This window comes from Dendropsophus ebraccatus, chromosome 7, assembly GCF_027789765.1.
Source record: "Dendropsophus ebraccatus isolate aDenEbr1 chromosome 7, aDenEbr1.pat, whole genome shotgun sequence".
Lineage (NCBI taxonomy): Eukaryota > Metazoa > Chordata > Amphibia > Anura > Hylidae > Dendropsophus > Dendropsophus ebraccatus.
The window spans coordinates 144631203-144648150 of record NC_091460.1 but is presented as its reverse complement, the minus strand read 5'-3'; the positions used below and the strand labels follow the sequence as shown (position 1 = coordinate 144648150).

Genomic DNA, 16948 nt, shown 5'->3' with positions numbered 1-16948 from the left:
AGGGTTGAAGGATTCCTATCCCTGCTTTAAAGGGAACCTGTCACCCCTGATGCCGGGGTGACAGGCTCCCGACCCACCGCTAGAGCACCTTATATGTACCTGATCGCGCCGGGTCCCGCTTCTTGAGACGGTCCAGTGACGGAGATGTCAGCGCCCGAAGCTCGATGCACGTGCTCCTGACATGAGTCCAACACTCATAGAGAATGACGGAGCATTGGACTCACAGTCATTTTCTATGAGAGTTTGACTCATCTCAGGAGAGCGCGCGCCGGGCTTCGGGCGCTGACAACTCTGTCACCGGACTGTCTCAAGAAGCGGGACCCGGCGCTATCAGGTAAGTATAAGGTGCTCTAGCGGGGGGTCGGGAGCCTGTCACCCCAGCACGGGGGGGGACAGGTCCTCTTTTTAAATAAATTTTTAATAATTCTCCCCTTTAGAGCTATAGGTGTTAGTACCTGGCTTGCACCCGGTGTGCATACTTTGGGCCTCTTGCACGCGTCTCTTACCTTCCTGACACGAGCCATTACTAGGACAGCCTACATTTGCTTCTCGCTATCTACATTTAATTACGATGCTGCTTTTTCTGATAACATGGAAGACATAAATGGGTTATTACACTGACAATTTGCTTACCTTTGCTGAGGCTGGTGTAAAGTGCTTTTCAGCTTCTCTAATACTTGGCTTTCCTTGTTAACCTAAACAATCTTGTGAAGAGCGTATGGAGCTGCTGTCTGGGTAACCGGAGCAGAAACCTTTTTCTCTTAATATTCCCATTTTCCTCCCTTTATATTGCTAAGAGCTTAGAACAAAAGAGCGGCTAGGCCGGCTCTGATCTGATGGGAAGGTTTAATCAAAGTATAGTGCGCTCCAATCTCTTGACATGTAGTGATTTCACAAAACCCATCAGTAACGCTATAGTATTTTGCCTGTAAAAACACATTGCATTTGCATTGACAGCTGCACAGATGGGAAAATGTGCCCCCTGAATTAGAAAAAGGTTGATGGAAAAAGTTATGACTCCGCAAATGGAGTAAAAAATGACAGTGTGCGAATAGCAGTGATTGTTCACAGAGACGACATGTAACAGGTGATATACGGGGATGGGGGTGGTACGCGGTGAGGAACTCGATGGAAGTGACAGCTCAGAGGATAGCCAAGAACAGTCTCTACTTTGTGCAGGATGTACTCATCTGCAAATAATCTGGGTATGTGGACAAGAATCATTCATCTCCACAGTCTTAGGGCCCTATTACACAGAGCGATAATTTGCCGAATTGGTCCTATTCTGCAAATTATCAGTCCGTGTAATAGAGACAACCAGATTTGCATTTCCAGGAAAATACATAGTGCTTGAAAAGAGTGCCCCTTTTACAGTGACTTCCCTATAAGAGAAACTTTAATCCTTGATACCCTCCCTTTAAGAGCGACTTGGGTACCGTCCCTTTAAGAGTGAGTTTGGTACCTCTGCTAATTCATTGACTCAGCTCTGCTGTATCATGTGGGTATCGGCTCTGCTATTTTACTGAATCATCTGCTACGTAGTGAGGGTATTAGCTCTGCTACACGGCTAGTTCAGCTCTGCTACATAGTGCGGGTGTCAGATCTGCTACATGGCTGGCTCAGCTCTGCTACTTTACTGGCTGAACTCTGCTACTTATAACGGTAAAGATTAGAGATGAGCGAACCTCGAGCATGCCTGAGTCGATCCGAACCCGAACTTTCAGCATGTGATTAGCGGTGGCTGCTGAAGTTGGATAAAGCCCTAAGGCTATGTGGAAATCATAGATATAGTCATTGGCTGTATCCATGTATTCCAGACAACCTTAGAGCTTTATCCAAGTTCAGCAGCCCCAGCTAATCAAATGCTGAACGTTCGGGTTCGGATCAACCCGAACCCAGTTCGCTCATCTCTAATAAAGATCATTGCTCAGTTACCATGACAATCTTACTCATGTCAGTGAGACAAAATTGTTAAGGACCTTCCATATATTACATCTTCTATTGGCCAATAGTGGACATGTGACTGTGTGGATGTTGTGAGGCATTGACTGACAAGACCTTAGAATTTCTATTGGCTGCTATATATCAGCTATATTCATATGTGCTGTGATTGGCTGTTAGCGTTTACAGTGTGGCCGTTATTTCCTATGGGAAATTAGCGGTCTTTAAGCGTAAATGTCTTAAAAAATGTCGAATCCGATCGGAACCAAAAATAGCACACCTGTCACCACCAAGGGCTTCAAAACGCAGTTTGAACGGAGTCTGTGCACAAAGCGGTTCAGGCTGTATTAATGGCAGAAGAATGGCTGGAAGAAGAAGAATATGGATTACAATATAGTGCTTTTTCAAGCACTATAATGATCAGCTGATGACAACGATCATCAACTGATCGTGTCCTTAGATCCGACACCAAAATCATTGGCCACCTACGTGTAATAGTGATGCGCGGCCGACATCTAATGGTTGCGTATACTGTAATACGTTCCCTCTCCACGCTCCCGTCTTCTGTTATTTTGTGTTTGTGCGTGCGCTGTACTTGTTGCTGTCCCCAGTACGCATTTTTAACCTGTGTTTGGTTTCGTATTTAGTTTTGCAATTCTATAACAACCCAAACCAAAAACACGATACAACCACCCCCCCCCCTGACAATGTGAGAATAGTGGGGTGTAAATAAAAAAATAAAAAAAAACTGCAAACTGATCTGTCACAGCTCTTGAAGATTCTTGGAACTACTATGGCGTAGAACGTTTATCATCTGTAAAATAATTAGAGATAGACGTGTCAAAAGTTTGATTGGTCGAGGTCTAAGTGTTCAGACTGTAACCGATCGTGAGAATCAGCCGCACTCAGCGCGTTCCTCTCCCGACTCTGTGTTATGTAATGAGACGTCTATGGGCGCAACTTCTCACATCAACACCGAGCAGGGAGAGCTCTTACTACTGGTCAGTCTTGGTCTGAACACTTTTTTTTTTTGGAAGAGGATGTACCACCAGGTACATCCTCTTTAATGTGAACCGACGGATCGAACAGCGCTGTCACAGCGCGACTGGGGGTGGTCCGGGCCTACTTCCAGTGCTTGAGCACCGGCCGGTTCCGGTGCATAGAACGGCGCCATGCACAGGAACCGGTCCGCGGTCCGAAAAACGAACCGCGGCATCGGCTTCCCTGTGACTGCGTCGTTCGATCCGTCGGTTCAGATTAAAGAGGATGTACCTGGTGGTACATCCTCTTTAAGGCTATGTGCACACTTAGTATTTTTGTCAGTCCTTTTTTCAACTTAAACCAGTAGTGGGACTGCCAGCAAAATAATGGAAAGATTCTGTGTTTTTAAAAAGACTGACAGAAATACAATGTGTGATGTCCTAAAAACTTGAGTTTAATAATGTGTTGTTTTTTATTTGTTTGTTTTGTGATGATTCAAGAAGTTTTTCCTCTACTTGATGTGGAAAAAAATGTATCCATTGATTAACCCCTTTAGGATGCAGCTGGTTTATACTCTGAGAGCCATAGTTAATCAATATTTCTGTTGACATAGCATAATGTTGCACAGGTTGTATTTTCTGATGCCAATATTTTGGGGTACATGTAATGTTTTGAGAATCCCATCTTTTAATGGGGGGTGAAAAAAGAATAATTTTTTTTTTACCCTTTACCTTTATGTTAAAAAAAAAGTTTGAGGTCATTTCATACTGTACATGGCAAGAAAAATGATGCCTTACCAGTAATATCGGTAGGATACAAGGGCGGCCAGACAGGGGATAGAGGGGTATTTTTCTGGACACAGCGCCGCTCTACAGAATTCCTTTTTTTCCATACTCCGGACGCCTGCAGCGTTCTCTGACCTTAATATGGATACGGCCACTCTTGAGCTCTCCCCACCACATGCGGTGACTGACGACCGCAGATTCTCCAGTCTGGTTCCGAAGTTTTTCAGCACCCCCTCCCCCTATAAGACGACACCCAGCGACCCTTGACTTTTGAGAAGCTTTTCCTGGGTTAAAAAGTAGTCTTTTATACACAGGAAAATACCGCACATTTAGGGTGGGGTCACACATACTGGAATCTCAGCGGATTTCACGCTTCGAGTTCACAGTGAAATTTGCAGCAATTCGCGATACTGTCAGTTTGGATTTTTTATTCCACCGCGAGTATGTAAACCCTGCCCCCCTAACCCACCGCGGCCCGGTTAATACATTACCCATCCGCGCTCCGGCCTGCTTCTGGGGCTCCTGCTCAGGCGATCGGTGGGTGCAGTGGGACAGCGCACTGATTTGCTGAACGGGACCTATAGAAGTCGGGCGCCCCAGAAGCAGGCCAATCTTAAAGGGGTAGTTCACTACAAAATAGTTTCTTTCAAATCAACTGGTGCCAGAGATTTATGATTTTTTATAGAAATAAATTACAAATCTTCCAATACTTATCAGCTGCTGTAGTCTCTCCAGTGTGATACAGTGCTCTCTGCTGCCACCTCTGTCCATGTCAGAAACTGTCTAGAGCAGCAGCAAATCCCCATAGAAAACCTCTCCTGCTCTCCAAATACACCACTTCCTGCAGGGCACACAGCAGCAGATTTTTAAATAGAAGTAAATTACAAATATCTTGCACTTTCTGTCACCAGTTGATTTAAAAGAAAATGTATTGGTGAACAACCCCTATGAGCTATAACCACATACAGTAATGGTCCGTTTACACAAAGCGAAAATTCGCCCAATCGATCGTTTAATGAAGCAACAGTTTGGTTTTTATAACGATCTGCATTTACATGAATAAATCGTTAGAAAAATCGTTATTGTAATCATTTTTAAGATCGCTGAAGCCCATCTTAAAAGACCGTTTACACGAAGCGATCTGCGAATTTAAAGTGAACGACCAACAAAGATTTGAGAACTTGTTGAAAGATCAAGATGAACGAGTTCTCGCTCATCGCTTGATTGTTCGCTGTTTACTCAAGCCGTTTATCGCTCGAATGTGATTGTTATTGCGAAAATTTGAAAGATAATAGTTCCATGTAAACTCACCATAAGAAAGGTCAGATTTAGAAAATGGACCCTGGTCCTTAAGACCAAAAATAGCCTGGTTCTGAATGGGTTAAATGCACCTGCTTATTATTATGATTCCCCAGAAAATAGCCGGGCTCCAGATCCTAATATAACTAATGGCGCTCTCCGGGGCCGTATCCTCTTTATGGCACATTGGAGATGTCCGGTGACACTGGTGTGACCCAAACTATAAGAGTCCAGAGATACATGAGAAAATCTTCTCTGCGGCTCCCAACCTCTTCATCTTCTCTACTACATTGTTCAATAGACGTCTACATCCTGTTTCCTTATGTTGATCACATGGAGCGGTGAGAACTACTCAGGTCAGGCTGAAAGCCGAGAGGGGTATAAAGATATTGTATATAATACACTCAGCAGAATCCTATATATCCTGTATATAATACACCCAGCAGAATCCTATATATCCTGTATATAATACACTCAGCACAATCCTATATATCCTGTATATCCCGCTCACCATATATATCCTGTATATAATACACTCAGCACAATCCTATATATCCTGTATATATTACACCCAGCAGAATCCTATATATCCTGTATATAATACACTCAGCACAATCCTATATATCCTGTATATATTACACCCAGCACAATCCTATATATCCTGTATATAATACACTCAGCACAATCCTATATATCCTGTATATATTACACCCAGCAGAATCCTATATATCCTGTATATAATACACTCAGCAGAATCTATATATCCTGTATATCCCGCTCACCATATATATCCTGTATATATTACACCCAGCAGAATCCTATATATCCTGTATATAATACACTCAGCACAATCCTATATATCCTGTATATATTACACCCATCAGAATCCTATATATCCTGTATATAATACACTCAGCAGAATCCTATATATCCTGTATACCCCGCTCACCATATATATATCCTGTATATAATACATCCAGCAGAATCATATATATCCTGTATTGTTTACACACAAGCACATATATCACTTGTTCTTTTATTCTAATCTGTTTCTACTTTCTGACTTATTATTTTTTTAATTTTACTTTTTGTACATTATTATGGAGTTGGCTATCTTGCCTGGGCTGTTCTTAACAGCATTTAGTGACATGCTTTACGGTAAGACTCATGGACATAGACGACAATAGACAGGCTCTGTGAAGAGGTCTTATCACCACAGACACAACAGGAAGTCTCAGCTTAGTTTTAGCCCCAGTTATCTCAGGATTATTATATAATATAAATAGAAAAATGGAAAATTAGAAAAAAGTCGCTAACATTTTTTAAAAAAATCTGTTTTACATAAAAACATTATTTATACAATAAGTAATTTTCTGATGATCCTGTCCTTTTTAGCCATGTGACGTGTGCAGTGTAATGAGGCGGCTTGGTGTGCAAATTAAAGTGAATTAACCAAATCACTATGTAATCTACACTGTCAGGTCCCATTATTATGAGCAGCAGCTAAAAGTACAGCAAGGACATCAGCTAGATGGGCCGGGAACGGCCTCTGGTCGGTAGTCACAGGTATATAAAGCCATCCTGACTGCAGGTGTAGGGTGTATGGGGGAGAACACAACCATCGAGGTGGCCCCCAACAGATGCTGACTTATGTCTGGTGAATTAGGGGGCCAGGATGGTACCTGGACGTTTTGGTCATACTCTTCTAGTCTGCATTTCTAGTCATGTAATATGTTGTATGTCTTGCTGGAAGATCCCATCTGTCTCTGTATGGGTCAAAATCGGTTAAAGGGGTTATCCGGCACTTACAGACTTTTACTGCCCATATATAAAACATAAAAATTGTTGTATACTTACCTCTCCACACTCTCCCAGTGTTCTCCTGTGGTGTCTCTGGGTCCTTTCTGACTGCAACCGATGCCACTTCCACAGACAAATATAGTCTACTCAGCCAATCACTGGCGGCAGCAGTGTCCCATCTCAGTCAGGGATTGGCTGAGACGGTCGTCTCTGCCGAGATAAATTCACCTGTGAAAGTGGAGGCGGCTGTGGTCAGTGGAGGACTCGGTGACACAGTAGGACGACACTGGGGGTGTGCGGAGAGGTAAGCACGTGCCACTATTACACGCGCTGACAGCGAGCTGGGGGGCTCCCTGGACGATCGTTAGACTGTCCAGGGAGCCCATAGGAGATAGCGGCGGTCTGCAGATCAGCAGCAATACAGCCGATAATCACTTCAAGTAATATCGCCTTTATGGAGGCAGCTGAGCCCGCTAGGTGCCCAACAGATAAACAAAAGAATTGGTGCACAAGCCGATGGCGGGAACTCCATACTATGGGTCCTATTACATGACCCGATAATAACTGTAAACGTGCGCCGATCTGCTAGATCGACGCTCGTTTACTGAGCCTTTTACACGGCCCGATAATCGGTTAACAAGGGCTGCATGGACATTGTTACCGATCTCCTTGCAGCCCTTGCTTAAATTCTATACATTACCTATCCATGCTGCAGAGCTCCTCTTGCGCTCTGCTTCTCCCCAGGTCCTGCGCACTGCAGCTTCAGAGCGGCCTGGCTGAGCTGACAGGCCGCTCAGCCAATCACTTGCCGCGGTGGTCCTGGCCAGTGATTGCCTGAGCGACCTGTCAGCTCTGACAGGCCGCTCTGAAGCTGGAGCATGCGGGACCCGGGGAAAAGCAGAGCGCAAGAGGAGCCCTGCAGCATGGATAGGTAATGTATACAGTTTGGAAATCATCAGCTGCTGCCCGCGCACTATTACATGTAGCGATGCGCAGTCGGCGCCCAACAATTATAGGTCCAAGCCTTTATCAACGATCGTTGTGTTTATTACAGGGAGCAATAATCGGCCAGATAGGGCCGTGTAATATTATCGTTCGGTGTTTCCGCAGGTATATACAGGTATTTGCATCTTTCCCAGTATAAATGGCCGGAGATCCCAGCAGTGAGCGGAGCGCCTTGATGGCTTATCACTTCTTATTCTCCGCACACTCTCTTAATCCTCTGATCTTTAATTAGCAGTTCCAATTTACAATGTAATTGACTTCTTTCAACAGTTTTAATAGGCTTTGAAGGAGCAAACCCGAATAGCCGACAGAGGACACAAATAGCATCGTGTCCAGCGGAAAATAAAAGGTGAACTCTACAAGTAGTGGTTGGTTTCCCGTTACATGTGCGATTGGGGATCAGTCCATATCCGCAGCCAGTCGCCATTTACCAGATTTTTTTGAATGTTTATATGTTTGTGTTCTCGATCCATAACTTTATTGTGGATTTAATAAATCACTGCGGCAGTAAAACCTGGACGTGAACAAAATCTGTAATGACTCATTCAGCAATCGGTGGTACAGTGCTGGAGACCGGCGGCCATCTTCCTGTAAGTGTCCAGAAGTGCCAGTCAGTCCGCTCAGTATGCATCACAAGCCTCTTGTAGCATCGGAATATAACCACCTAAAGAATAATTGCAGTGTACTCCCCCACCCCCACCTAACTGTCCCCGTAATGGAGGAATAAACATTTCTCATCTGGTTACATTGTCGGCACTCGATAGGACTCAGAAATGATAGAATATAAATCTCCGGATGCATTTTTACTTAACTGAATGTGTCATTTGTAGAAAAGGAAGCGTCCATAGCTGTGACTATGGAGCCGTATGAGGGTTGGTTTTTGTATATACCACGGTCCGGTACCTAGGGGGGCAGCACCAGGGAGCAGGGGAAAGAAACAACTTTAAAAAAAAATATTTTTTTTTTAGACTCCCACCTCCCTGTTCAGAATTGCCAGTAAATCTGATGTCTTTCCAAGGAAAGGGCGGGGGTCAGGTTTGGTGTAGCTGTGTTATCCAGTCACAATATGGCGCTATTGGTCTGGTCTGGTATGGTGGTGTTATCCAGTCACAGTATGGCGGTATTGGTCAGGTCTGGTATGGCGGTGTTATCCAGTCACAGTATAGCGGTGTTATCCAGTCACAGTATGGCAGTATTGGTCAGGTCTGGTATGGGGGTGTTACCCAGTCACAGTGTGGCGGTATTGGTCAGGTGTGGTATGACAGTGTTATCCAGTCACAGTATGGTGGTATTGGTCAAGTTCGGTGTGGTGGTGTTATCCAGTCACAGTATGGCGGTATTGGTCAGGTCTGGTGTGGCAGTGTTATCCAGTCACAGTATGGCGGTATTGGTCAGGTCTGGTATAGCGGTGTTATCCAGTCACAGTATGGCGGTATTGGTCAGGTCTGGTGTGGCAGTGTTATCCAGTCACAGTATGGCGGTATTGGTCAGGTCTGGTGTGGCGGTGTTATCCAGTCTCAGTATGGTGGTATTGGTCAGGTCTGTGTGGTGGTGTTATCCAGTCACAGTGTGGCGGTATTGGTCAGGTCTGGTATGGCAGTGTTATCCAGTCACAGTATGGCGGTATTGGACAGGTCTGGTATGGCAGTGTTATCCAGTCACAGTATGGCGGTATTGGTCAGGTCGGGTATGGCGGTGTTATCTAGTCACAGTATGGCGGTATTGGTCAGGTCTGGTGTGGCAGTGTTATCCAGTCACAGTATGGCGGTATTGGTCAGGTCTGGTGTGGCGGTGTTATCCAGTCTCAGTATGGTGGTATTGGTCAGGTCTGTGTGGTGGTGTTATCCAGTCACAGTGTGGCGGTATTGGTCAGGTCTGGTGTGGCGGTGTTATCCAGTCACAGTATGGCAGTATTGGTCAGGTCTGGTGTGGCGGTGTTATCCAGCACAGTGTGGCGGTATTGGGTCAGGTCTGGTATGGCGGTGTTATCCAGTCACAGTATGGTGGTATTGGTCAGGTCTGGTATGGCGGTGTTATCCAGTCACAGTATGGCGGTGTTATCCAGTCACAGTATGGCGGTATTGGTCAGGTCTGGTATGGCTGTGTTATCCAGTCACAGTATGGTGGTATTGGTCAGGTCTGGTATGGCGGTGTTATCCAGTCACAGTATGGTGGTATTGGTCAGGTCTAGTATGGCGGTGGTAAATGTGACGCCTGGAGCTATTACCTACCAATCTACCAATCCTGTGGTGAGAATTCCCTCAGACAATATGCAGACGCCATCATTTCTTCTATGTAGAAATTTGTTTATGTTTTAAGCCGTTAAAAACCATAAAAAACGCGATTCAGGCAATGTTTCTCCATGTAGAGAAATGCAGGTGGCCGAAACCAGGCTCCCCCACACTCCCCAAGGGGCGTCTTTGGGGTTAGTGCCTAGGGCAGCAGCAGCTGTAATACGGCCCTGCCGCTGACACCCTTCACTTTGCAGCTTTTAGGGGTCTCATTTTCCCACTATTCACTGTGAAGTAAGACGGTATATTTATCCTGTCAGTTCACAGAAATCCCAGTTTATTGCAATTCCAGGAAACTAGTGCATCAAAGATAATCTATATTGTTAGGTTCTGAGTTTACTTTATTGGCCTCCAGATTCCTCTCCTGTTACTGCGGATCAGACAATTTTTGCCCCGGCTGCGATCTGTTTCCCCCCCCCCCCCCTTTTTTTTTTGTTGTTGTTGTGTGCTCCTTACCCTCTGTTCCCCACTCTCCTTTCTTCCACTCTGCCCCCTCTCTTTCCCCATCTAATAGCTTACTTTATTCTGTACTAGTGGGATGCGTCTTCGTGAGTCCGAGTGCAGTGGGCCTACTTCACTATGTCTCATATTACACTGGGTTGTTCTCATTGTTTTGGGCTATGCATGTATGTTAAAGGGGTACTCCAGCAAAAAAAATCTTTTTTCTTTTTAAATCAAGTTTGTATAGATTTGTTATTTACTTTATAAAAATCTCCAGTCCTCCAGTATCTATCAGCTGCTGTATGTCCCGCAGGAAGTGGTGTATTCTCTCCAGTCTGACACAGTGCTCTCTGCTGTCACCTCTGTCCATGTCAGGAACTGTCCAGAGTAGCAGCAAATCCCCATAGAAAACCTCTCCTGCTCTGGACAGTTCCTGACATGGACAGAGGTGGCAGCAAAGAGCACTGTGTCAGACTGGAGAGAATACACCACTTCCTGCAGGACATACAGCAGATTATAAGTACTGGAAAACTTGAGATCTTTAAATTACAAATCTATATAACTTTCTGAAACCAGTTAATTAGAAAGAAGATTTTTGCAGGAGTATCCCTTTAAATCTGATTTGCACACTTTTTAGTGACCATTGATAAAATATCATTTAGCTCGAACATGGTGGCAGAATTACCGTTTTATCGCTACCTAACCTTCTTTCTTGGTATATAGTATAATCATTTTTAATTTCTTCAAGTGACCCTGTGATTATGAAGAAGTTTCTTGGTGAAGGTCGGAGTGTTTGTGCCCCCACTGACCCCTCGATGTCCTAGAGCCAGGAGGAGCCTGCGGCTGAGGGCTTTGCTTTTCGGCGTGGCCCTCCAGATGTCTTAGTACAGATTGTTTACATTTATATCATATCGGGGGGAAAATGTGACCTGGTTTAATGTGTTTAAAATATTTCCAAATTTTTTATTTAAGAGGCTAAAAAATAACGGGAATTGGATATGGGCTAAAGAGTTTGGGGGTTTCTTGCAAGCTGCTATGAGCATTGATGTCGTTAAAGGGGTACGCCAGCGATTTATTTATTTTTTTCAAATCTACTGGTTTCAAAAAGTCATATGTATTTGTAAATTACTACTATTTTTAAAAATCTGCAGTCTTCCAGTACTTATCAGCTGCTAAATGTCCTGCAGGAAGTGGTGGATTCTCTCCAGTCTGACACAATGCTCTCTGCTGCCACCTCTGTCCATGTCAGGAACTGTCCAGAGCAGCAGCAAATCCCCATAGAAAAACCTCTCCTCTTCTCCAGACTGTAGAGAATACACCATTTCCTGCAGGACATACAGCAGCTGATAAGTACGGGTAAACTTGAGATTTTAAAATAGAAGTAAATTACAAATCTACCATATTTTCCGGCGTATAAGACTACCCCTGACTTTTAAGAAGATTTTCAGGGGTTTGTCTTATACAGCAGAAAATGTTAACCCCTGACTGACCACAGCAGGGTTTACTAGCTGGAGCCCTGCTGTGGTCAGGCAGGGGTTAACTAAAGTTGAAAAAAAAAAAACAACAATCAACTCGCCTGTCGCCCGTTCCCGGCAGCTGTGCGTCTCCCGACATATTCCCGGCCGGGGACCTCTGGCACAGGATCTCTGCATCACACTGCCTGCGCTGGAAACATGACGGGAGACGCGCGTCTGCCAGCAACGGGTGACAATTTTGTTTTTTTTATAGTGGTCGCCACATACGGTGGGGATGCGGTTGTTTTTGAGCTCCCCCACTGTACGCAGCGACCATACCTGGCGTATGGCGACCCCCAACTTCTAAGACGTATAAGAAGAACCCCCAACTTCTGAGAAGGTTTTTCGGGGTTAAAAAGTTGTCTTATACGCCGGAAAATATAAAACTTTCTGGCACCAGTTGATTTGAAAGAAAAAGATTTTCGCCGGAGTACCCTTTTAAAGGCAATAAATGTTTTTTTGTGTTTTTTGTTTCTTATTAGATTTATTGGTCCTTACTTTTTTCTTTTTTTTTAGATGGTGCCAGAAGGGAGGAAGTCGGAGAGGCCAGTGAAGAAGAAAACTGGTTTGGGACAAACTCAGAAACCCCATCTGAGGATTCCTTTGGTGACGTACCAGACAATTTTAAATTGTCTCCTACCGATAGGGGTCGGGAATCCCCCACATCCCCCGATACGTCTTTAGGAAGTGCTACTCCAAGTTTAAATGCTGACCTCGGGTTTTTTGAAAATGAAGTTTTTAAGGATGCCTCCCAATGTAAGGAACAGTTGTCAACGTCTGCGTCATCGATGGATGAGGATGATCCAGCCAGTGTGAATAAGCCATTAAGTAGTAATCTCCGACGGTTGCTGGAGGCCGGCTCTGTGCAGCTGGGATCCGAAGCGGCTACCAATGGCAGGGAAGATCCGCCAGGCCTACAGTTTTCTGCTTCATCTCATCACGCGAAGCAGTTGAGTGTTCTTGCCAGAAAACTTGCCGAAAAACAGGAGAACAGTGATCAATATGGGGCCGTACCCACTAACCGGTTTATATGGAGCCAGGACAAATGGCTACAGAACTCAAACAATACCTGCGGGCTCTCACCCGATTCTGCAATCCTCAAACTGAAAGCTGCTGCCAATGCTGTCCTCCAAGACCAGTCGCAAATGAGAACTGAAGAAACCCTGAGGTTCGAGACCTTTACGTCACCGTTCAGTTCCCAGTCCGCGAGTTCTACCTTGGCAGCTTTGTCCAAGAAAGTGAGTGAGCGAGGGATGACCTCAGGTCAAGAGCGCCATTCTCCGGCCGGCCCGTTCCTTTCCTTGGCGTCGATGACCTCGTCCGCAGCGTTACTTAAGGAAGTGGCTGCACGTGCTGCGGGCAGTATGCTCGCAGAGAAAAAAAAGCCCCTCATTTCAGAAGACCCCCTACCACTGCCGGAAGACAAGGCAGAAAAGGGGGCCACGGTGCAGTCCTTAGAGCTGCTACTACTCCCCTCACCAAAAGGAAGGTCTTCAAAATCTGGAAATCAAGGTACAAATAAACTTCAAAAAGTTAATGAAATGCATTGTATGGCTCGAAGTGAAAGACCAAAAAATGTACCTTTTGTTCTGAAAGTAATGCTTCAATTTATAGGCAGTCAGGGGAAAGATTGAAGGGGTTGGTCACCAATATTTTCTTTCTTGCATATCAACTGGTGTCGTAAAAGTTAAGTTTAGGGAAAACATAACAATCAACCATTGCTTACCTCTCCCCGTGCCCGCGATGTGCCACAGGCTTCGGGACCCCAATGGAAGGCATTCCCCCCCCCCGAGCTGTGAGGCTTGAGGGAAAATGTCCATTCTGGCTGATGGATGCCCCATCAACCAATCAGTGACTGCAGGGGCTTCCCACCTGGTCACTGATTGGCTGCACGAGCTGTCCATCAACTGGTTTGTGATGTCAGCTCTGCAGGAAATCTCTGAGCCTAGCGGAGGTCCCATAGCGTTGATTTAGCACTGGAGAGGCACAGGGAGAGGTGAGTCTGGATAGTTTATGTCCCCCCCCCCCCCCCCTAGACTAGTTTTTTATGCCTCCTCTATTTTTATCGGCCCCCCTTGCACCATTAGTTGACCCCCACCCAGTGACTGTACACACAAGGCTTGTCTGCAGCTTTGCCAGTTCCCGCAATGTGCCCGGGAACCCAAAGATAATGATGGACCCAAAAAAATTCAATCATACGGTAAAATTCAATCATACAGCGGTATACGGCCGGCTTCACACACTCTAAAATGAATGAAGAAAAAAAACGTTGTAAATTTTTTTTTTTTTTTTTCATTAACATGTTCTATTACTTTCATGTTACAGTGTTTGATCCCAGCCTTGTTGTTTAGTCGCTGCCTGTAACCGCGCACCTTCTCACCCTGTGTTAGTCTGGTCCTACCTCTATATATATATATATATATATATATATATATATATATATATATATATATATATATATATATTTTACTAGCATGTCCCGTGGGAGGGTCCCTCCTGGGGCTGCAGCTTGCATGATGAAGCAATAGAAAACAAGCCGCTACCTTACAGTCTATAATCTCTACAATGGAATCACTATTTATGGTGGTACGTTTGTTGTTGATGTGGTGATATAACTGTATAGTGTGGTAATATGTTATATACCTCATTGCAGAGGCATGACCCCCTGTGCCAGGTCACTGATACACATATGTTCACCCAGAGTTTGTGATACAAGTTTCTTGTATCGGGGTGCACTGTGTTATATCCCATGTGCATCCTCTCCAGCATGTGCTGCAGTCAGGTAATTATTTACATGGTGTCCTATGACTGCCTATACCTCTGCACTGGCCCAGGACTAATTGTTAATGTATATTAGAGTGTTCTGTATGTGGGGGGAGCATGGCGGCCCCCCACCCTCACCAGCCTCATCCAGTTTGTGCCTCATTATACACAGGCCTTTACTTTTGTGCTATCCTCTTTGAATCATTGTTTAATCTGAGCTTGTAAAATAAAACCCTTTTAATGTTATACATACACCTGGTACAAACAAGTAGTGAAACCCCTATAATATATATAGTCATTACACACAGAGGGAACTTTTTATAGTGTTTTTGTAGGTTAATGTTGATGATTATAGCTACAGCTAAGGGGAACCCAAGATTCATTGTCTCAAAAAATTACAATAATTAACCTGAAACACCTGCAAAGGCTTCCTGAGTGTTTAAAAAGGTCCCTTAGGGTCCTATTACACAGGCCAATGGAGGCCCGATCAGTACTGTAAATTAGCATCGATCTGCTAGATCAGCGTTCGTTTACTGGGACTATTACACAGCCTGATAATCGTTTAGCAAGGACTGCACAGACATCATTACCGATGTCCTTGCAGACCTTGCTTAACTAGTATACATTACCTATCCACGCTGCAGGGCTCCTCCTGCGGTCTGCTTCTTCCTGGGTCCCACGCACTGCAGCTTCAGAGCGGCCTGTCTCAGCTGACAGGCCGCTCGGCCAGCGACTGTCCGGGACTGCCGTGGGCAGCGATTGGCTGAGCAGTCTGTCGGCTCAGACAGTCTGCTCTGAAGCTGCAGCGCACAGGAACTGGGAAGAAGCAGACCGCAGCACACACTTTTCATTTGTCCCAAAAAAATTTTTTGGTCTTGTAGAAGTTCTTTTTCTTAGTATACATTCTTATATAAGTTGTTGTTGTGTTTTTTTTTTTTTTTTTTTTTTTTTTTTGCTTGGCTGTAACCATAATCATCACCATAAATGAACACTAGAAAAAGTTCCCTCTGTGTGTAATGCCTTGAATTGAATTAATGAAGAAAAAAAAACCTTTTTGATAATTTAATCTGTTGCGATGATGTTCTAAAATGTCAGCCACCATGTCCTTAGATCAGGGACAGGGAACCTTTGCCCCTCCAGCTGTTGCAAAACTACAATTCCCTTCATGCCTGGGCAGCCAAAGATTCCCCGTCCCTGCCTTAGATACTTTCAACGTGACGGTTCCCCATCCCTGCTTTAGATACTCTCCCTATCCCTGCCTTAGATACTTTCCACCTGAAGGTTCCCCATCCCTGCCTTAGATACTTTCCCTATCCCTGCCTTAGATACTTTCCACCTTAAGGTTCCCCATCTCTGCCTTAGATACTTTCCCTACTTCACCTTCCCAGGTCTGCCTGTGAGATTGTTCAGCACATAACGTTGTGGTTTGCCTATAATATCGGCTCCACGTGCCTCCACCTAATGCTCGCTGGTATCGGCCGCACGGACGTTCACGCACTCTTTCCCATGTCGGGGTAAAACACATTGTAATTTTATAGGGAGACAATGGCTTCTAACACTTATTAGGTAACCTTTCCAGTGCAGGGCCAAGTCTCCTATCCCCTTACCTTACATGCGCCCTTCTGCCTTTTATTTGGTTGTATGGCGTACGGCTCGTCTGTGTTCTTTGTGAAGTGTTTGTTGAGATTAGACGTGTCTGTAACCAGGGCGCCCTGCTAAATATGAGCGGCCGGAGACACAGCGAGATAACTGAGCCACACGCTGAAGTGTATTCAGGACTCTGATGAGAAGGTTACACTCTCATACAAGTTCACAACCCCGAGCACTAGGGGGGAGATTTATTAGACATGGTGTACAGTGACACTGGCTCAGTTGCCCCTAGCAACCAATCAGATTCCACCTTTCATTTTCCAAAGAGTCTGTGAGGGATGAAAGGTGGAATCTGATTGGTTGCCGGTGGCGACTGAGCCAGTCTCACTTTACACCATGTTTGATAAATCTGCCTCTGCCTATTTTTTATTCTTGTGTCTTACAAGTAAAAGTAGTTATAGTTAAAAAATAACTTTTGCTAACCAAACCCATCATACCACATAATACATAGGAATTTTAAAGAATTTTTTTTAAGCTT

General features: G+C 44.8%; 1 protein-coding gene across 4 annotated transcripts in view; it reads left to right on the top strand.

The window, feature by feature from the left end:
* ZNF827 (zinc finger protein 827) overlaps window positions 1–16948 on the top strand; it is a 111135-nt gene that overhangs the window by 24373 nt on the left and 69814 nt on the right. For all 4 annotated transcript variants that reach the window (XR_011364012.1, XM_069978661.1, XM_069978662.1 and 1 more), the window contains exon 2: window positions 12574–13569. Coding sequence is in view for 3 of the 4 variants with exons in the window: in XM_069978661.1 (XP_069834762.1) it covers window positions 12574–13569 (996 nt within the window). In the remaining variant the exon portion in view is untranslated. The remainder of the gene's footprint in view (window positions 1–12573; window positions 13570–16948) is intronic.